Source organism: Aethalodelphis obliquidens, unplaced genomic scaffold (genome assembly GCF_003676395.1).
Source record: "Aethalodelphis obliquidens isolate GAN/ISIS:26980383/991018 unplaced genomic scaffold, ASM367639v1 scaffold13, whole genome shotgun sequence".
NCBI classification, from domain to species: Eukaryota; Metazoa; Chordata; class Mammalia; order Artiodactyla; family Delphinidae; genus Aethalodelphis; species Aethalodelphis obliquidens.
In genome coordinates, this window is record NW_020837957.1 from 22130713 (window position 1) to 22154564 (window position 23852).

General features: G+C 38.3%; 1 protein-coding gene across 1 annotated transcript in view; it reads right to left on the reverse strand.

Annotated features, from left to right (window-relative positions):
• COL24A1 (collagen type XXIV alpha 1 chain) overlaps positions 1-23852 on the reverse strand; it is a 396587-nt gene that overhangs the window by 46122 nt on the left and 326613 nt on the right. The window contains exons 46-47 of the mRNA XM_027114231.1: positions 19525-19578; positions 18281-18388 (exon numbers count right to left, since the gene is read on the reverse strand). Of these exons, the coding sequence (XP_026970032.1) occupies positions 18281-18388; positions 19525-19578 (162 nt within the window). The remainder of the gene's footprint in view (positions 1-18280; positions 18389-19524; positions 19579-23852) is intronic.

Below are 23852 nucleotides of genomic sequence, written 5' to 3' on the forward strand. Positions count from 1 at the left end.
TAAGGAAAGAAAAGGAAGTTGCTTTCCACTTTGACTTCCCTGTGCAGAAAGGAAGGAATAGTTTTAAGTCTGCCTTCATCCTGGAACTAAATGGAAAGATCTGAAGGAAAATGGGGCTAACTACACATATTAGAGGACAGACACAGAGACAAATTTTGGAACAATGATGACTGGTTTGCATTTAATAGTGAAACATGCCAAAGAGAACGTTATGCTGTTTGTTATTCCCCAGGCCCCTTGGTGTAGCTGTCTTATTCTCATTAGAATTAAAATATATTAAGAAATAGAATGTTCTAAATAAAGGCAACAATAGAAATCCACATTTTAAAGAGGATTAGCAAAGGAATACTATCTTTAAAGTTTTAAGTAAAATGAAATTTTTTAATGTGAATTTCACTGATTTTTTCAATAGTAGATTGATAAATTTAAAACTACACTGAACTTAAATTAGTTGATGTTTTAATCTAAAATAAAATTACTAGGAAAACAGTTTTTTCCTTTCCCTACAGCCAAGCACCCTCCTCTGTGCTCATAGCTTATGTTTATATAGTTACTTGCTGTATGAGAAAATAGTAATTAAAACTAATTTACTTTCTGTAGTATAAAAAATAAATGCGACGACCTAATTTTTTTTTGCATAATATTAGGCAACGTAAGTACAGTATTTTTAAAGCCAGCAAACCAGTGGATTATAAAAGTAATACTTTGCTTCCTTTACTCCAAGCAACTAAAAACACTTCTGTTTAAGTAGGAATTTCTCATTTTATTTGGCTTACTAAATATATCCCTCCTAGGAAAGAATTGGCTATTTAAAAATATGTGGGGTAGTAATTATTAGGTGATTATATGCAAGGCTACATTATAATAAATACTGTAGCATTCATAACATTTTCCTGTAGGGGCAATCATAAATAATGTGGCCAAAATGTTAGAAATAAGGTTTATGAATGAGCTGTATACCAAACTTAGGAGGTAACTTTAGCTTTGAATCACTAAACATGTCAATGCCTATGGAACTTGGAGTGGGATTGAATTGAGGCAAGTCTTAAGGTAGTGAAGGTAGGTCTGCTTGACTCAAGTCCATTCCAAGAGCATACACAACTAACTCTTGTTCAGTTTCAATGGACACAGGCATTTCAACATTGTAATACCTCACAGAAATTACTCATTTTCATAGAACAATTGGTCGTTTATCATTCTTGCAAAATGGACAGTTTCAAATGCCACTATAATATTGGACAAAATAAGTGTAGCCTATGAAATCTCCTTTACCCAGGCCTCAGCCTATAATCACGGGACTAACAGGGAGTGAAGGACGATATTTCATCTATTCTTTGACTCTAAGCATGACTAGGCACTCATACCACCATGAAGAAATGAATGTCCATCCTTTTTTCAAAAATAACAAATCCGTACCCATACTATCTTGCTTGATCCTCGGCTAATCCTATTATCATGCCAAACTTTTTCCTGCCTACAGGTCTCTTCATTTTGGGTTTTTCACATGGCAAGTTCTTCCCTCATTCTTAAGTACTTGGGTCAGTCTTACCTTCAGTCCTTAGCTCAAGTGTAAGCCTTCTCAGTGAGGCTGCTATAGTCTATTCCATCTATAAGCTATTTCACATTACACTTTATCTCAAAATCTATTTCCCATTATGCTTTCTTTCATAGCACTTCCACAATTTAGAATTACTTGGTTTGTTTATAGACTACTACCCAATTATTAGGTTGATTCATATTAAATTGTGACTTTTTTTAACGTCAAAAATGGTCAAATGTCAGCAATTTCCTGCTGTTGCACGTATATTCCATGAGGGCTTTTCTTTGCCCATCTTGTTCACTGCTGTCTTCCCTAACTCCGGGCTCATATTGTAACTGAGCAGGACTCTATGGGGCCTTCCCGGGACAGACCCATCCCCCATAGCTTCTGCTTTAGCTCCCCTCTGAAGTATCTAGATTATAGTATCTGATGCACATTTCCTGAGTTGCTTTACAGATACTAAAACCCCCACTAAATGGAAGAAATTAACTACTTGATGACCATGAGCACATAGCCCCCAGTCCCACGGGTGCCTAAGCATTGATAATGTTAACCCCTCTGACACACCACCCTGTAACCTCACCATCAACCAGAGAATTTTTTATGAGCTAATCACATACCCTGTGACACCCCTCCCTCACCTCGCCTTTAAAAATGCTTTGCTGAAACCCATCTGGGAGTTTGGGCTTTTTGAGCACTAGCTGACCAGGACTCCTTGTATGTGCCTTACAATAAATGTTGCACTTTCCTTCACCACAACGTGGTGTCAGTAGATTGGCTTTACCGTGTGCAGGCTAGTGGATCCAAGTTTCATTCAATAACACTGTTACGTACTAAACAAATATTTGTTCACTGAATGTTAGACTAGCCATGAAAATTATTATGAAAAGATAGTAACTCAATAAGTGCATGCACCGTACTAAGCACTTCACAAACAAGATCTCATTTGGTTCTCATAAAAACCATATGAATTAGATATTATTGTACTCATTTTATAGATGATTCTTAAGATAAGTAGCGAACACATCTTAATTTTAAACTCAGGTTCCCAAAGTCATAGTTATTATGCAAAGGACATTTATTCTTCAAATATTTATTGAGCTTCTTCTAAATGGGACTGACACTATGCTAAGTGCTAGGGATACAAAGACAAATAAAACAGAATCCACGTTCTATAGAAGTTTACAAATGCCTGGGGGAGAAAGACATGAAGATCAGTAATTGGAACCCATATGAGCCATGCTCTGATGGAATCAATGTACAGAGTGTACAGAAGTTCAAGCAGGCATGCTTAACTTTGACTGGAGAGTCCAAGGAAGAGATAACAGTTCAATGGAGTCCTGAAAGATCAAGAAGTTGTTCCTCCTAGGGAAAGATGGAAGAGTTTTCCAAGCAGAGGGAATAAATTACACGTACAAAGCCATGAAAGTGAGGGAAATACACAGAATTTGGGGCAATGTCTAAGAAATTAAGCATACTTGAAAAAAGTATAGCACAGTGGTTAAAACACAGGCTCTGAATCTAGATTGTGTGATTCTGAATTCTGGCTCTATTATTTGTTGTCTGTGTGACCTTGGGCGAGTTACTGTGAGTCTCAGGTTCCTTTTCTGTAAACTGAAGATAATAGCTATACCTATGTCATGAGGTTTTGGTGGGAATTAAACAACATCATATATATTCAGCACCTGGAATAGTGCATGGCACATATTATTAAAAAAAAATTTTTTTGCACGTTTTAACATTTTTATTGGAGTATAATTGCTATACAATGTTGTGTTAGTTTCTGCTTTATAACAAAGTGAATCAGCTGTATGCATACATATATCCCCATATCCCCTCCCTCTTGCGTCTCCCTCTCACCCTCCCTATCCCACCCCTCTAGGTGGTCACAAAGCACCGAGCTGATCTCCCCGTCCTGGCACATATTATTTAATAATTGTTTAATAACTGTTAGACTAAAATACACAGCACATGTGAATAGCAAGGTAGAATGTAAGACTGGAAATGTAAACAGGCCAGATCCTAAAGGAACAATATTCCACAAAGAGTATGAACTTTACTGGATTCGGAGTCACTGAAGCGGCAACTAGGAAGGTTACTTCCTTTAGCGAACCTTTCATTTTGTTGCTAATAAGCAGCCAGACAGGCTGAGTTCTGTCTGCTCTGGAACAGTTCCTAATGAGCAGTAAACAGGCCAAAACAAGCAGAGGGTGGAGAAGAGAGAGAAAGCAATCAGGATAAACCCTAACTGGATAATCAACCCCTTAATAATCAAGAGGTGACAGGATTTGATGAATGTGGATCTGGCTGATGCCGGTATGTTTCTTCCTCCAAAATACTAAGAAATATATCTTCCTGGAAACAGAAGTTTCTTTAGGGTGACCAGCTCATAAACTAGAGAACACACAACCCAGAGGGGTGCCAGGGCTGCTGGTGTTCCTAACAGAGGCTTCTACAGTGGTCCTGCTACTCTAGGCTTGGATCATGAGTGGGCTGATGAAGTGTGTTTTTCCTTCTTAGACTGGACACAATTCACAAGTGGAAAATGCAAGAATTTCAACGTTCTTTTAGGACAAGCATCTCATTTTAGACAACACTTAAGCCTGTGTTCACCTGAGAAAGTGCACAGTCAAGACTGAAAGGCCTTGGGCTTCCCTGGTGGCGCAGTGGTTGAGAGTCCGCCTGCCGATGCAGGGGACATGGGTTCATGCCCCAGTCCGGGAGGATCCCACATGCTGCAGAGCGGCTGGGCCCGTGAGCCATGGCCGCTGAGCCTGCGCGTCTGGAGCCTGTGCTCCGCAACGGGAGAGGCCACAACAGTGAGAGGCCCGTGTACCGCAAAAAAAAAAAAAAAAGATTGAAAGGCCTTGATTTGTCCTAAGTCAAGCTGTTAGTTTTGTTTCTTTCCCTTTTTTCCAATAACCAATTTTATAGTTGCAGCAGTGAAAAATAAAAAAAATGGGTAAGGCTTCATTTTGATGACAAATAGATTTATGATCTTTGCAGGGAAAAGTTGTTTTCCTTTTTCATAAATGAAAACAGCATGGTAGACTCATTTACTACAGATGTGCTAAGTTGCCTAGTCTCAAAACACTCATTTATACAGAAGGAAATTCACACAGTCAACTGTGAGCCTCCCCAATACTATCCTTCAGTTATAGTCACATGACTTTAAAAAAACACTGAAACTGCAGTGTGAATGTGCCAGGAATACTTTAACTCCTTTGGCCACATCAAAAAAAAGAAAGAACATTGTTTAGGAAAATCAGGCAGTTGCATAATGCTAGAAATCCCAGAATAAATATTTTTCTCAGTGGAAAAATCCAGCAGTCTTTAAAGGTAAGCCAAAAAGCACCATGGTGCCATGATTTGAAAAAAAGAAAAAACAACAACAAAAAAAAAGACCAATGGAAAGATGTCCTTATCCTTGTTGAAAATATTCCAGGGAATTTGCTAGTATTACTTTCTCTTAAGCAATTTTTCTATTACCATAGTAGGTTTCAGAAATAATTATCTTAGAAATCATTTTTCCTAATGACCAGTTTAGCCACTGTACCTAATTTCACTGAACAGACTTGTCCCTTATAAAGCATTATAACTAATTTCATATCAGATGTTCTACAGGGAGCAGAAACATTTGTGGAAAGTATTTCCGTATTCATAAATACCAATATCATGTGTAAACCTTGGGGTTGAAAGGGGATTCTTCAAGGGAAAGTTATTTTGTTTTTATTTCAATGGTTACAAAATGCTTCAATACTTATGACATCCTGATTTCTAAGTATGCATGTAAATCTTTTCTAACATTCTTTGAAAATGCTAAAAACTAGGAGACAATGAGTTACGATCTGATACCTAATTGCTTACTAATGGAAATACCAGATGCCACTCAACTTCATGGCCCTGTGAGGTATACTGCAGCAGTATTCAACATTATTGTAATTCATTTCAATTTTTTCACCACAGAATTCAATGAGCTTTTTATACTAGTCATATATAAAGGGATATGTGGCTCAGAATCTGTTTTTTTTAATGACCTCCAATTAGAAGTAGAATAACTTACTAAGTGGAGTTAGAATATGCATGTTTTGTTATCTGACCAATTCATACTCAGATTCTTTTTTCCCTTGATTTTAAGTCTTCAGTCTCTCCATCTCTACTAAGTCCCTCTAGCATTTAAATATGGTTAAGGTTCGCTCATTTAAAAATAACTTTCTACCTTAGCCTCAGTTTCTTCTCCAGTTATTGCCCTACCTTCTCCTTCAGAGCCAACTTTCTCCATTGGATTGTCTGCATATCTTGATTTCCTCATACCCTCTCACTCCTCAAGCACTCCAATCCTGTTTCTGACCCGACTAATCAAATCAAATACTCACTTGCTAAAGTTACCAATGACCTCCATATACTAAAATACAATGATGATAATTTTATCTTGTTAGATTTCTGTATTAGGTGTGTGTGTGGGGGGGTCCTTATTTGCAAACATCAGAAACCAATTAAGCACAAAATTTACTGAAAAGATATTGAGTAGCTCATATAATCACAGATAAATCTAGAAAACCAGGTTTGGAAAATGGGTAGAATTAAAAGAAGACTAGGCAGCCAGAATTTAGACACTGTAGTGAGCACTCGACCAGCTGCTGGACATTGACCGCAGTCATCCTTGGACACTGAGTGCCACTAAAAGTTACTGCAACTGCCACCAGAACGGAATCTCCATTATCGCTGCTTCTGTCTTACTAACTCTGCAATGGAAGGTGTGGGTGAATATAACTGATTTCTTAGGCCTGGGTCATAGGCCTACATTCTTGTTTCAAAGAGGGAGTGGAAGGTAAGAGTCTAGATTTTTTGACTTCAGTAGTAGAAGGTGGCTTGCCATCAAGACTCAAAAAAGAGAAGAAACATAAAACTTTTTGAACATAAAAATGGGGTCAAGATGCTGAGTAGCCAAAAAACAAAACCAAAAACAGAATAAAACACATGTCCAACAAACTCTCTCATGATGATTAGACACAGTCGATGACTTTCTCCTTGATATATTCTTAAGCTCCCACGACATTACATTCTTTTTCTCCTATCTATTATGGCGACTCCGTCTCAGACTCCTTTGTCATCTCCTCTTCCTTCTTTACCTGACTTCTAAATGTTAGAATTCCTCACCACTTGGTTCTGGACCTTCTTTCCACTGTTTATCTAATATGTGTGTGTGTTTTTCTTCATTTGCTCCCTATGTCCATTCACTGCCCCTTCTCTATGTTGCTATTTGTATTGAGTCTTCTGATCCATGAACATAGTGTATACACCATTTAACATTTGGGTCTTCTTTAATTTCTGTCAGCAATGTTTTACAGTTTTCAGTATCAAGTTTGCACATTTTTGGGGGGTCAGATTATCCCATTTTGATACTACAGTAAGTACTGCTTTTTTTTTTTTTTTTTTTAGTACTGCTTTTTAAATGTCAATTTCTGATTGTTCGTTGAGTATAGAGAAATACAATTCTTTTTTTTTTTTTTGTGGTACGCGGGCCTCTCACTGTTGTGGCCTCTCCCGCTGTGGAGCACAGGCTCCGGACGTGCAGGCTCAACAGCCATGGCTCACGGGCCCAGCTGCTCCGCGGCATGTGGGATCTTCCCAGACCAGGCATGAACCCGTGTCCCCTGCATCAGCAGGCGGACTCTCAACCACTGCCACCAGGGAAGCCCCTACAATTCATTTTTGTATATTGATATTGTATCCTGCAATCTTGCTAAATTCAATTATTAGTGGGTTTTTTTTGGTAGATTCTGAAGGATTTTCTACATAGATGACCGTGTTTTCTGTGAATAAAGACAGTTTTATTTCTTCCATTCCAATCTGGGTGGCTTTTATTTCTTTTTCTTTTACTGACTAGAACCATTAGTAGAAGCTCCAGTACAGTGCTGAATGTATCATATAAATGTAAGAGGATAATAAAGATATCTGCTGGCATATGAGGCCTTGGAAGGTTTATCTCACAAACACCTACATTGAAAATACTTTTTGGAGGAAGTACTCAAATAATAATAAAAATAAATTCAGGAGGTTCTATAAGGAATACTGAAAGTAATAGTGACTAAATAGCTTAATTAAGTTTACTACTATGTTAAAAAAAGAAACAAAGGAAATAAAAAGAGAAAGTAGGTCAGAATGGCCATCATCCAAAAATCTACAAACAACAAATGCTGGAGAGGGTGTGGAGAAAATGGAACCTTCCTACACTGTTGGTGGGAATGTAAATTGGTATAGCCACTATGGAGAACAGTTTGGAGGTTCCTTAAAAAACTAAAAATAGAACTACCATATGATCCAGCAATCCCACTCCTGGGCATATATCTGGAGAAAACCATAATTCAAAAAGATACATGCACCCCAACGTTCACTGCAGCACTATTTACAATAGCCAGGACATGGTAGCAACCTAAATGTGCAGCAACAGATGAATGGATAAAGAAGATGTGGCACACATATACAATGGAATATTACTCAGCCATAAAAAACAACGAAATACTGCCATTTGCAGCAACATGGATGGACCGAGAGATTGTAATACTGAGTGAAGTAAGTCAGACAGAGAAAGACAAATACCATATGATATCGCTTATATGTGGAATCTAAAGAAAGGGTACAAATGAACTTATCTACAAAACAGAAACAGAGTTACACACGTAGAAGAAAAACTTATGGTTAGCAGTGGGAAAGGGGGGAGGGATAAATTGGGAGATGGGGACTGACATATACACATTACTATATATAAAACAAATAACTAATAAGGACCTATTGTATAGCATAGGGAACTCTACTTAATACTTGTAACAGCCTATATGGGAAAAGAATCTAAAAAAGAATGGATATATGTATATGTATAAATGATTCACTTTCCCGTACACCTGAAACTAACACAACATTGTAAATCAATTATACTCAAATAAAAAAATTTTTTTTTTTTTTGCAGTACGCGGGCTTCTCACTGTTGCGGCCTCTCCCATTGTGGAGCACAGGCTCCGGGCGCGCAGGCTCAGCGGCCATGGCTCATGGGCCCAGCCGCTCCACGGCATGTGGGATCCTCCCGGACCGGGTCACGAACCCGTGTCCCCTGCATCGGCAGGCGGACTCTCAACCACGGTGCCACCAGGGAAGCCTCACCAATACAAATTTTTTTAAAAATCAGAATAAGTTAAAAAAAAGAGAATGTAAATGCATGAGAATTATAAGTCAAGATTCAAGGTAATATCAAAAAATGATGAAGGGAAAGAGTGGTTTATAGAAACAGAAGGACATGAGAACAAACACAAGTACTTGTTAGAGGGAAGATACAGTTACTGATTTATTAAACAAATCACTAGAGTTAAACAAGGACATATTTGGTTCTTAAATTTGGGGCAGCTGCCACAAGAACATCAACTGAAAGAGAATAGGTAACTTTTAAACTTGCAGAAGAGAATTCAATCTATCCAATGGAAATCAGAAAATAAGAAAAAAGAAACAAAAACCCCCAAAGATAGTATAGGACAAGGAAAATACAGAATTAACATGGCAAAATATTCTTAATAGAGGAATTTTAGATGCATTCTCTCTAAGATTTCAAGCAGTAGAAGGAGGTCTGCTATTACTGCTACTGTTTAAGATAGTATTGAGGGTCCCTATCCACCTATGTGGAAAGAAAAAAAATGAGTTTAAGAAAAGAGTTAAAGCTGCCATTGTTTGAAGATATTACCTACCTAAAAATCCAATAGGATCACAATAGCAAATTATTAGAAATAAAAAAATCCAGTTGTATAGAATGTAATCTAAATCAGTAACATTTAAGTAAGTAATAAGTAACTAGAAAATAAAATAAAAAATAAGAATACATAAGGCCTTTATTGAGGGGCCATATTGCATATTGATAAGAACAAAGAATATGGAGTTAGACTGCCTTTGTAGCTATGTGACTATGAAAGTGACAATTTTTTTTTGTATAAAATAAGGATGATAATTGTATCTATAATATTGTAAAGATTAAATGAGTTAATACAGTAAAACATTTATCATGGTACCTGGCACATACTAAGTATTATATAACTTTTTACCATTATTATTATGGAGAAAATCTATTATACGATCTTATATTGATAAGATGACAAGAATATTTTATCTCAGATAATTAAAAGGTTAAGATATTAATTTTCCCCAAATAAATCTAAGGCAAACCCAGTGATAATTCAAGTTTATGTTCTGTTTTTAAAGAAACTCAAATCTAATCTCAAATATATGTGGTAGAAGTGTAAAGAAGGGGCCTTGCCCTACTAAATATGCGGCCATAAGACAAAGCCATAGTAATAAAAATGATGTGATAATACAAATAGACCAGAGATCAGCCAACTTGTTCTGTAAAAAGGCTGGATAGTAGATATTTTAGCCCATGTGGGCCACTGGTCTCTGTTGCAACTACTCAACTCTGTCATGTAGTGCAAAAGCAGCTATCTGTAAACAAATGACCGTGGCTGTGTGCCAATAAATTTATGAATACTGAAATCTGAATTTCATGTAATTTTCATGTGCCACAATACAATATTCTTTTTATTTTTTTCTACCATTAAAAATGTAAAAACCATTTAGCTCACTGGCCATAGGAAAGTAGGCTGATTTGGTTTACCAGGTGTAGTTTTTTGACACAGGGAACAGATTGCTGATGTACACCATGTATAGAGAGAACTTAAATAGTGTTGCCTGGATATTTTCTGTTTGCCTTTTGAGATCTGCCCTTTTCCAGCCTGATCTGTGACCCAGCAGGTTCCCTTACTGGTGAGTGACATACCAAAGGCACGTGGATGGGAGGGAGCCCCCCCTTGGTGAAGGCAGTAAGGGAATGCATTGTTGGTAGTGAATTTTTTTGGGGGGTGTGTGGTATTTTTTTTTAATTGGGGTATAGTTGCTTTACAATGTTGTGTCAGTTTCTGCTGTACAGCAAAGTGAATCAGCCATATGTATACATATATCCCCTCTTTTTTTAAATTTTTTTATTTTTTGTGGTACGCGGGCCTCTCACTGCTGTGGCCTCTCCCGTTGCGGAGCACAGGCTCTGGACACGCAGGCTCAGCGGCCATGGCTCACGGGCCCAGCGGCATGTGGGATCTTCCCAGACCGGGGCACAAACCCGTGTCCCCTGCATCGGCAGGCGGACTCTCAACCACTGCGCCACCAGGGAAGCCCTATCCCCTCTTTTTTTGGATTTCCTTCACTTTAGGTCACCAGAGAGCACTGAGTAGAGTTCCCTGTGCTATACAGCAGGTTCTCATTAGGATGAACTGGGAGATTGGGACTGACATATATACACAAATATGTATAAGGTAGTGAATTTTTAAAATAATCTTTAAAATTGCTTTTGTTTTCACCATCACAGACTAGCAATTCTAAACCATGACAGTGATAAAATAGGCCTCCCTGCCAGGGCAGATTGTTCCTATTATCACTCTTACTTGGTTGAGTTTGGCTAACAGGGTGTACTGTTAGGGGACTGGAAGACAGGAGGAGACTGAAATACTTATTCCCCTGGCTCTCCCTTTGCTGAGTTGCAGTGGATTGGCTGAATCCTTCTATTGAAGGTCTCAACTCCTGCTAAATGGCTCTATCCTATGGCAATAACTACTTTCTCTATAATTTTGTTCCCCTTTCCTTTGTCTCTTCAGGCCTATGGGTTGTAATGATGCGCCATTGTTGCTATCGCTCAGGTGCTTCAGCATCTCTTCTGGGTTTTCCTTAGCCCTGCTCACATTTTTGTAAGTAGTCCCTTTATTAAACCTTCCTCAGTTGCCCCACAGTTTTTAGCTAGACTGTGATATGTAATTGGTAATAAGAGTGAAGTCAGGAAACTAACCCCACAAATGGGATTCTGAGATTGGTTTGCTCATAATCAAGGAATGCTCAGATAACTTCCTTGTTGTGGATAAACAGACACTACTAATCTGTGGGATGCAGTGGCATCATGATTATTCAAATTAGCACTGGCCATGACATTAGATTAAGTGCTGCTGGAGGGCAAAGTGTCAGAAGATCATGTGGCCTTGGCATGTATTCACTATGGTGAACATAGTGACTATAAAGACTGCGTGATCAGAGGGCAGTCTCTTGAGTGATCTAGAGAGAATACAGAGAAAGGGACAAAATAAAGGTCTTGCATGCTCAACTTAGAACATAATGAAAAATCAGAAAATCCCCACGGCAGCTTGAAGGAGTCTTTCATCTCCTATAGTCCAAGGCAGATGTGGCTGAGGACCCAAACTACTGTAAGATTTGCAGAATGTGTATACAAATACATCTTCAACTAACCAGACATCTTATGCTAAATAAGGGCACTGGGTGGAGAAAGAGTAGAACTCCAAGACAAGGGATGGGGATATTTGAGCAGATATGGGCAAGACTAAGAACTGTGAAGCTCAACTCCCTCTTAGTCTTCCTTGCTTGTGGAGATAGCCACCTGCTCAAGCATCTGGGAGCACCATTAATAGTCTGATGGATTGGCAATTTGAAGCCTTGACTCAACTACGGCCTACAGTTAATGCGGTTGAACGCTATAACTCCCCTAGAATACTGCGTAGGAAGGGGTTCAAGTGCTCAGGAAGATAGAAGTGTGGAGACAGAGTTATCACGTGCAATCTGATCAACCACCCTCTAACCATGGCCCCTGAAAGGGATCAAAGAACACTCCTTACCAAGGTGTTAAGAAATGTCATAAGGATAAAGTTCCCTTATTTAAATAGGGATATTGGACTCTGAGTGGTAGATTCTAGGTGACAGTGCTTTACTATCAGAGAAAAGGTAGAAGCAATTATCACACTAAGTCATAAGATGTTTTGACTAGATGTTTTGACCTGCAGAGATCTGTGCTGATGGTGAGTTGATCAAAGAGCCATAGGAATTACATGTACCATATGCTAATATATTGATGTATAGGTAGAAAAATTCTAGGTCTGATGGGTATAATCCTAATTAAAGTCACTGTACTTGGGATTCATGGCCTCTCGCTCAGTTCCCAGACTCAAGCCAGTTCCTACATCAGAATCCCTTGACTGAGGGGGAGGCAGCTTCTCTTTGAGGAAGAACCCTGCAATGTGGTCATAGGTGTACACAGTGACTTCTGCCCTAAGCCTTCTGCAGAGGGACATGTGGTCATTTACCAGGTGACTGAACACTGGGGAAACAGAAACTCTCAGCCTTTCTGGGAGCTGTTAGATATTGAATTTGAACTGATAATAAACCCTGGAAATCCAAAATATCATCACGGCACTCTGATCAGAGTGTAAGTTGATGAAGGCCAAGGGATAAATAGTGATAAATGCAGATTTGGCTCAATTTTTTTTCCCAAGTGGGTCCAGTAGGACTGTGAGCCCAGTTTTTGTTTTTTCTCCAATCTCAGAGAATAGTAACAATCCCTCACTTATAAAGTAAATGCTACTGTGGTAGGAAGGGAAGAGACATGTGGAAGCCCCTGCAACTATCTCTTCCTGCCCCCTTCGCCACAAATGTATACCTAAGGTAACACCACACCCCTGTAGAAAACTGTTCATATTAACCACCACATCCCTGTGGAAAATTGTATATACTACGGCCCAAAGACCTGAAAGATGCAAAAGCAGTGATCCTACCATATCCCATATCCATTTTACTCATCTGTTCGGTGCACACACCAGATAACTCCAAGACTTAAACTTACAAACTCAATTGTGTGTTGATGCCAATCACAGCTGCAGTTTCTGATATGGTGTCTTTACTAAACAGTACAGCAATTAGCAACAGCAGTTACTGACCTAGTAAAAATACTTCCTACTAACATTCCTATCAGTGAAGATGATCAGAGGCAGTTTGCTTGCCTTCACAAGGCAGAAAGAGCTGTATCACTTCAATGCCTTATCTCAGTGCTGTGTCAGCTCAATTCTCCTCTCTGTCATAAAATAGACCAGAGTGATATCTTTATAGTCTTGACATCTCACAAAATATCAGGCAGGTCCATTAAACTGAGGCCACTATGCTAACTGGACCTGGAGAGTGGAAGAGAACAAGCACCCTAAAGATACACCAGAGGATAGGATTAAAAAGTTCATGGGATAGCTAGTGGGAAGCAGCCGCATAGCACAGGGAGATCAGCTCGGTGCTTTGTGACCGCCTGGAGGGGTGGGATAGGGAGGGTGGGAGGGAGGGAGACGCAAGCGGGAAGAGATATGGGAATATATGTATATATATAACTGATTCATTTTGTTGTGAAGCTGAAACTAACATACCATTGTAAAGCAATTATACTCCAATAAAGATGTTAAAAAAAAAAAAAAAGTTCATGGGACTGCTAAATGGAAGAAGTTCCTAGGGGTAGTGGTTTGGGGGTATATCAGGATATCCTCTCTAAAGTAGAGACAAGTTGTTGCACTTTGCATTGCTCATCACAATAAAAGAGGCACAATGCTTGGTGAGCCTCTCTGGACTTTGGAGTCAATCTATACCACCTTTGGGTATGCTGCTACAACCCATTTACCCACTTACTGGGTAGCCTGTAAAGTTGCTAGGTTTTTATTGCAGTCAAATATATATAACATAAACTTACCATTTTAACCATTTTTAGATGTATAGTTCAGTGGCATTAAGTACATTCACATTGTTGTGCCACCATCACCACCATCCATCTCCAGAAATTTTTTTTTTTTTTTTTTTTTGCAGTACACGGGCCTCTCACTGTTGCGGCCTCTCCCATTGCGGAGCACAGGCTCCGGACGCGCAGGCTCAGCGGTCATAGCTCACGGGCCCAGCCGCTCCACGGCATGTGAGATCTTCCCGGACCAGGGCACGAACCCGCGTCCCCTGCATCGGCAGGCGGACTCCCAACCACTGCGCCACCAGGGAAGCCCCAGAAATTTTTATGTTCCAAACTGAAACTCTGTACCCATTAAACAATAACTTCTCCAAATCCTCCTCCTCCCAGTCTCTGGCAACCTCCATTCTATTTTCTGTCTATGCATTTGACCACTCTAGGTACCTCATATAAGTAGAATCATATACTATTTGTACTTTTGTGTCTGGCTTAGTTCACTTAGCATGTCTCCAAGGTTTATCCATGTGGTAACGTGTGTCAGAATTTCCTTCCTTTTTAAGACTGAATAATATTCCACTGTATGTATATACCACATTTGGTTTATCTGTTTCACTGCTGACAGCCACGTGGGTTGTTTCCACCTACTGGTTACTGTGAATGATGTTGTTATGAACATTTGGAAAATTTTTGTTCAAGTTTCTGCTTTCATTTCTTTTGGATATAACTCGCCAGGAGGCAAGTTGCTGGATCATAAGGTAATTCTGTATTTAATTTTTCAAGACCTGTCATACTGTTTTCCACAGCGGCTGCATCATCTTACATTCCCATTAGCAATACACAGGGTGCCAGTTTCTTCACACACTTACCAACACTTGTAATTTTCTGTCTCTCTTTCAATTTTTAATTTTTTTGGATGATAGCCACCCTAGCGGTTGTAAAAGTGGTATCTAATTGTGGTTTTGATTTGCATTTTCCTAATGATTAGTGATGCTGGGCACCTTTCCATGTGATTATTGGTCACTCATGTATCTTCTCTGGAGAAAGTCCAGTTCTTTGCCAGCTTGCTAGTTTTGGGTGGCCCCCGACGAAAATGCTCGGCAGCAGATTCAGGATGCTGTGTAAGCTACCTTGCTATGACTAAGCAGATCCAATAATATCAGAAGGGTCTGTGGCTGGTAGAGATGCTATATGGACCCTTTGATAACCCCCACAAGAGAATCACAGCTTATACCCATAAGGATTTGGACATAAGCAATGCCTTCTTTGTCAAATGTAATTTCCCATTTGGAAAGCAGTTCTGGGCTTGCTGTGGTTGAAGCTGAATAACCGACCCTGAGACATCAAATGACTATGTGTCCTGAACTGACCATTATGATCTGAGTGATATTTGATCCACTAAATCATAAAATTGGCTGGGCACAGCAGCGTTCACTCCTAAATGGAAATGGTGTATATCGAGACTGGGTCCTAACAGGTCCAGAAATCACAAACAAAATATGCAAGCAAGCAACTGAGACTTCCATGATACTTGTTCTACTGCTTTACCACTGCTCCTTCAGCCTTCCTAGAGAATTCCCCTTACCAGTTAGTAGAGGAGAAAAAAGTTCAGGCCTGATTTATGGATAGATCTGCCTTGAATGTCAACATCTGCTAGAAGTGGATTGCTGCTGCATTTAAGCCTGAAAGATATCAGTGAAGGAGACTCCTCCCAGTGGGCAGAACTTGGGGCAATCTGTATACATAGGCAATCCACATAGCCATGTTTGGTTGTTTGCAACCACAGAGCCCTTTTGATATAACCCAGAGTTCTAACTGGGTCTTGGAATAGCCCTGAGTGTGCAAATGGCTTCAGCATCTGGCTTTAAGTCCTCTTCATTCTTTTTTATTCTATGTGGAACCAGTGATTTGGTTTTATGCATGAGCCTTCACCCACACAGCCAATCAAAACCGTGTGGCAGATTCTAGAATGCAACTTAGACAGAATTAAAATGAAATCAGTATCTTATTTGCATCTACCATTTTCTGTATTGGCTTTCTCTTAGCCATTATATTACTGTCCTTTAAGTATTACCCCATTAAAGAAGGATGTAGAGTTGTTAGAAAATGTCTGTTTTCTTTCTGGAACTAGCAGCAGATAACAATCACTTGCCACATTGCTGTTTTTATGTAAGAGAAAATGGTTCATATTTCTTTAGTCTGAATCAATGTTTTCCTTTTATTTTCCAATTTTCAGTCCTTTCCAGGAAGACCTTCAGGTGTCACATACTGCCAGAAAGAAGTTGTTTGCCACAATGAAGTATTAAGTGACTTGGTGTAAAAAATGTGGATGACTTTGACCTGTCACTAGTGTCTGATGAATATCTTATATGCTAAATGTCTGAAATTCTTATTAAACATGTATATATATAGGATCCTGATTTGTATTATCCATATTTGGAATAAGTACCTGGATTAGTATTATTTTAGTCAGAAAACAAATGAATCCCTCTTCCCAGTAATTAAACAAATCTATTTGCTGTTATTAGTATTTACAATTCAGTTTCTAGCCTTATCGACTACTGGACACATCCACATACATACCACCTCCATGACTAAACCTGTGTTCACAGCAAGAAATATGACATATCTTGAAATGTGGTTTTCCTTGTTTCATCTCTCAAAATCTTACTCAAAGCAGTAAGATTCACTCTAACATTTCCCAGTAAAACTTAAGTACAGACTCTCAGACCAATTCAAAGTGTTTTACTGTTGTATTTTTAAAACTCCACAACCTCATTTTAAGACTCTTATATGGTGAGCCTAGAGTGCAGCACCTACATGAAGGTTCAGGGTGCGAGCTCCCTTTAAGACTGGGATCTCAAATGGAAGTCCTCTTTTAACCAGACTGATGTTAATGGCAGAAGTTTAGAAAACATATATTTTAATCAAAATATCAGCCTGGCTGTCAAATTTCTCTAGGGCTTACACCCTGATGCTCTGATGTTCAGATATACTGTCCCCAAAGCAAATAGAAACCATACTAAGCCTCCTTAAAAATATTCACCTTTCCAAATAGAATATGGCCAGATATTTATTTCTGAAATAATTAAATTGGCTGGGTCATAATTTGATACTTATTTTTAAACAAATGAGATAATTCATCATAGTGAAAGAATAATATTAATTTGGGCTTGAGCTTTGCTACAGTCCCATGCTACATGTGAATAAACAACTAGGATTGATTCATTTAAGAAAAGAAAAACAGGTCAATAGATAATCATATCCAAAAATAGTGGAAATGTCAAAGGATAAATTTTACTGGATTACTGAAATATGCGATTAATTATTCTTGTATTTCAAATGGAAACACAACATGAGATAACAAAAAATATCTGGATTATGATGACCTTAGGAAGGAAAGAGGGAAAATGGCTAAATGAAGACAAAAATATCATTTTAAAATTTCTGATCAAATAAATAAGATAGAAATCTGCATAAAAATAATAATCTACATCACTGCGCATTGCATCACCACTAGATGAACATAGAGAAAATGTTCACACAATTTCTGTAAAATAGTGAGGCTATAAAAGTAAAGGGAAAATGATTTTGGCAGAACTTACCTTGAGTCATTGCCAAGCCTGAAATGTTCCAAAGGTGGCTTAAGACATTTGATGAACTCAAAACACAGGTTGTGTAGCCCTTAAAGTTGTTTTTTTTTTTCTTTTTTCTTTTTTTTTTTTGCGGTACGCGGGCCTTTCACTGTTGTGGCCTCTCCCGTTGCAGAGCACAGGCTCCGGATGCGCAGGCTCAGCGGCCATGGCTCACGGGCCCAGCCGCTCCGTGGCATGCGGGACCCTCCCGGACCAGGGCACGATCCCACGTCCCCTGCATCGGCAGGCGGACTCTCCACCACTGCGCCACCAGGGAAGCCCCCTTAAAGTTTTACTTCTTTATTGTTCCTATGTACCAGCTTTTATATGTGTAAAAATAATATAAATTATTAATAATATGGGTTATTAGGTATAAAACATCCAACATGTACTCATTGACATTCCCTGGAAATCATAAACACAATATGAACCAATGTCAAAGTTAAGAAAGACAGCCAAAGTATCTATGGTTTTAGTAAAGAGACACTTATGCATAAGAAATAAAGAGCAAAGAATATTCAATCTACTCACAGGAAGTCCCTGTTTTCCTGGTAACCCAACTTTACCAGGGTTTCCTGAAATGCCTTCTGCTCCAGGGTATCCTTGCATGCCTTTTGGCCCAGGTAGGCCTGGAAGTCCCTTGGTAATTAAAAATTATTTGGATTATAGAGAGATGCTGTACAGATGTTTAAATGACAAACACTTTTATACTTATTGGGGGGTGGGAGGTTACATTCTTAAAACCCTGTCCCAGGAAAATTTTTCCTGTTTCCTGGATTCCTTAATAATTTACTATTTGGATACAACAGATCAGGTAACTGTTCCCTAAACTGAAATGCCAAGCTAATCAGCAATTTATTGTGTAACCTTTTCCACTTTACTGTAATTTCCTGGTATTTCTCATTGTACCAGCCCATGCTCTATCCAGCTGTGGAGAAAAGATCAGCTATGTGCACCTGTCAGTTTAGGATATAGGCTGACACTCACCATCTCTAAAACTCTGTATTGTATTATTTTCCCAAGAAATAAATTACGGCTCTTTTAGTTGCCACTTTGAATTAGATAATTATATGACTGAGTAAAGGTCTGAACATTTTGTTTGTACTCTTGGGCAACTGGATTTAATCTGTAGGGAATCTCTGATCTCAATGTGCTCATAATTTATGTTCACTTTTCTTTACTTTTTTTGAACCAACACAACACAGGCCACCCAAAGCAGGCTGTTGGCTAGGGGAGACCAGCAGGAAGTCTTTGCTAATAAGCTAGTCTACACATATTTGCTTGGCCAAAGAGGAAACGGATGGCTAAGGTAAAATTAATCTTTGTTCTGTGATGAAAAGAGTTAAAGCTTTTTTCTAAGACTTTCTGTTCTATTTCCCAGGAAAATGAGAGGCCGAGTTCTTCAATTAAAATCCAGCTCATGTCTTTTCAATTATGCTGGAAAATCTCTGACCTCTGTCACCATTCATTTAGTCATGACTGCAAGTTGCCTGTTTTTTAGTGGTTCACCATCAAAGAATAGTAGCACAAATCCACAGAGAGATCTCCCTGCGCTGGAAAATAACAACCTTCAGTTGCAGTGACTTCCGTTTCAACACCAAGCTTGGTTTTGAGCTAATGGTCATATTTTGTTCCCTCTGTGTTCCGGCATGGGTTTAAACATTTTTTTGAAGACAATCTGATTTATCCAACACGTCATAATTGGCCCCAAACTTTTCTGCTTGCTAAAGTTCTATTTAGAAAAACAATAAAGATGAAAAAGGCCTGTTACTTACAGGAATCCCAGGTTTCCCAGAAGGGCCAGGAGCTCTTTTTTTCCCCTTAGGACCCTAAAAATGTGAAGCACAGTTGTCAACTCATTGCTATAAAGTTAATTAAACTGAAGGCATAGAAAAGAACTCTGAGACCTGAAGGCTACAGCAAGTCCTGCCACTAACTAGCTGTTTATCATTGGGATTGCCATTTAACTTTCCTGAGAGTCATTTTCTTCATCTGTAAATGAAAGAATTTGACTATATAATCTATGAATTTCCACCTGGCTCCAAATTCTATGATTTAAGAATTTAAATTATAGTTCTAAAAAGGAACTGAATAGATTATTTAAATAAAAGTCCCCACTTCAGGCAAGGCCTTTGTCTCCCTACTGAAAGTGGTTAAGTACTTATTTAATTAATTCAGTAAACATTTCTTGACTATTAGGTATCAGGAATTCTGTTATGTGCTGGAGATGCAAAATCAAAACTCTTGTTCACAAGGCACTTACAATGTAGTGAGGGACATAAACCGATAACCTAAAATGTGCTTATCTGGAAGCACAGAGAAGAACATACTTGTAAATCAAAGAAAAGATCTTTATTTCCCACATAATTGCTTGTTTTTCCATGTGTGAGATATTTTAAATCATGATTGATTCAGCAGTAATGGTCTACCAGGATAGTTAGAAATTTGCCCTTGCAAATCATGCCATTATTCTGATGATATCCTAAAATTATTTTAAGAAGAAAAAGGTGTTAAAGAGTGACCTAGTTCACAAATAAGAAAAAGAAGCATATTGCCATTACCAGAAACATTTCTCAGAAATCATCAAAAGTTCTCAGAAACAGGATAATTCCACCAAAATGAGATGTTAAGTTATTCAAATCTGAACACAGTTGTACTAAAGATTCAATTTGACAACAATGACAAAATAAACAATTTCAGAAGATGTTACATCTTCTGAAAATGAGCTTAAATGTTTTAAGAAGAAATAGCGTATATAATCAGAGAGAAAAAGGGCATTTTCTGTAAGAGATAAAAATCCAATTTTGTTAGAATTCGATGATAGGGAGCTACATGGATCAAGGGTTCTACCTCCAAGTTCAAAAACTCTTTTACTTGCTTTAAAAAGTCACTAATGTAAATTCTTCCTAAGGGTAAGGAAACCAGAAAAGGGGATAGTTGGTGAACTGGGTTTAGTTGAAGTAAATACAATTTCTGGAACATATGATTCCTATAATAGATGTATCTTTTAGAATACAATAAAGAAGTAAAATAGACAAATAAAGACTGTTTTAAATATTGAAAACAATTCTGATTTCAGTTGTCTTGAATAGCACTAATTAAACAGTACATGAATTGTGATAATATTCAAATATGTTAACTGGCATGTGTTTTCTTTCACAGTATTTCTTTTTATGTAAAGCAAGAGATTTGTTCTAAACTTTTGATTTTCAAAATAGACTTTTTTAGCTTAAGAATTTCAAAACAGTCCTCTGAAACGCACAGTGGGGGAATAGTTTGAAAAGAATATATTTTTAAATACAAAAGCCTGATTTTTAAATATTAAAAGTCCATTGAACATAAAAAAACAAGGTAATAAAGGATTCAAGTCATAAAATTTATATCATAAAGAACATATTTAGAAGAATTATAATAATGTAAGAGAAAGTTTTTCCTACCTAAGGGGATATAAAAAATCTTCAAGTTGGATAAAGGTAAAAAGAGAAGGAAAACTGTTAAGCCACTGATGGGTATCTATGAGAAGAGACCTTGACACCAATCTGCCGTCAAGTCCTGGGGTGGGTAGAAACAATAATACCTGCAGAGGATACAAAATTGACACAAAGAAATCTCTTGCATTCCTATACACTAACAATGAAAGATCAGAAAGAGAGACTAAGGAAATAATCCCATTTACCATCACATCAAAAAGAATAAAATACCTAGGGATAAACCTACCTAAGGAGGCAAAAGACCTGTACTGAGAAAAGTATATGATACTGATGAAAAAAATCAAAGATGACACGAACAGATGGAGAGATATACCATGTTCCTGGATTGCAAGAATCAATATTGTGAAAATGACTATACACCCAAAACAATCTACAGATTCAGTGCAACCCCTACCCAATTACCAATGGCATTTTTCACAGAACTAGAACAAAACATTTTACACTTTGTATGGAAACACAAAAGACCCCGAATAATGAAAGCCATCTTGAGAAAGAAGAACAGAGCTGGAGGAATCAGACTCCCTGACTTCAGACTATACTACAAAGCTACAGTAATCAAAACAGTATGGTACTGCCACAAAAACAGAAATATAGATCAGTGGAACAGGGTAGAAAGTCCAGAGATAAACCCAAGCACCTATGGCTACCTAATCTATGACAAAGGAGGCAAGAATATACAATGGAGAAAAGACAGTCTGTTCAATAAGTGGTGCTGAGAAAATTGGACAGCCACATGTAAAAGAATGAAATTAGAACACTCCCTAACACCATACACAAAATAAACCCAAAATGGATTAAAGACCTAAATGTAAGGCCAGATACTATAAAACTCTTAGAGGAAAATATAGACAGAACACTGTGACATAAATCACAGCAAGATCTTTTTCAACCCACTGCCTAAAGTAATGAAAAAGAAAACAAAAATAAACAAATGGAACCTAATTAAACTTAAAACCTTTTGTACAGCAAAGGAAACCATAAATAAAATGAAAAGACAACCCTCAGAATGGGAGAAAATATTTGCAAACAAAGCAACTGACAAGGGATTAATCTCTGAAATATATAAGCAGCTCATGCAGCTCAATATTAAAAAAACAAACAACCCAATCAAAAAATGGGTGGAAGGCCTAAACAGACATTCCTCCAAAGAAGACATACAAATGGCCAACAAACACATGAAAAGATGCTCAACATCACTAATTATTAGAGAAATGCAAACCAAAACTACAATGAGGTATAACCTCATACTAGTCAGAATGGCCATCATCAAAAATTCTACAAACAATAAATGCTGGAGAGGGTGTGGAAAAAAGGGAACGCTCCTACACTGTTGGTGGGAATGTAAATTGGTACAGCCACTATGGAGAACAGTTTGGAGGTTCCTTAAAAAACTAAAAATAGAGCTACCATATGACCCAGCAATCCACTCCTAGGCATATATCTGGAGAAAACTGTAATTCGAAAGGATGCATGCACCATGATGTTCATTGCAGCACTAGTTACAATAGCCAGGATATGGTAGCAACCTAAATGTCCATCGACAGAGGAATGTATAAAGAAGAAACGGTACATATATACAATGGAATATTACTCCGCCATAAAAAGGAACAAAATAGTGACATCTGCAGAGACATGGATGGACCTAGAGACTGTCATACAGAGTGAAGTAAGTCAGAAAGAGAAAAACAAGTATCATATAATATTGCTTATATGTGGAGTCTAGAAAAATGGTAGAGATGAGCTTATCTGCAAAGCAGAAATAGAGTCACAGATGTAGAGAACAAACTTACGGTTACCAAGGGCGGAAGGAGGGGGGTTGGGATGAATTGGGAGGTTGGGACTGACTTATATACACTACTATGTATAAAATAGATAACTAATGAGAACCTACTGTATAGCACAGGGAACTCTACTCAATGCTCTGTGGTGACCTAAATGGGAAGTGAGTCTAAAAAAGAGTGGATATATGTATACGTATGCCTGATTCACTTTGTGGTACAGCAAGAAACTAACACAACATTTTAAAGCAACTATATTTGAATAAAACTTAATAAACTAAACAAAACAAAACAATAATACCTGCAGATAAGTGTGGGGATTTGGGCTAGAGAGATGATGGCTAGAGAGACTAAAGGCCTCACTGAGATGAACGCTAAGTTGCACTGAGTGCAGCAATAGAGTTGAAATTTCTGCATGAGATGTCTAGGCCAGGGGGCCTGAGGAAGTCTGAGTCCCTCAAGCACCTGGCATGGTATGGGGAGCAGTAGAATGTTATTTCCATGTGGCCAAGAACAGAAGCATATGGCCCTTAGAGTCTTATCTAAGGAGATCTTGCACCTGAGTTGAGAAAATAGCTGTACAAGCCAACAGGGATCAAAGAACTTTTGTCCGGAGGGCCAAGGTAGATGCCAACATGGTGGGATGATGGCAGATGGGGGCCAAAAGGGATGACGTACATTTCAGTGGATGCTAGTATGAACAGATGATGGCTAAAGATCAATCTCACTTCCTATTCCCCTTCCCTAACATTGCCACCCAGAATGTAACAGCAGACTTGAAAAGAGGATAAATGGGAAAAACTCTAAATCAAATGCAGGATATTTGAGTGGACG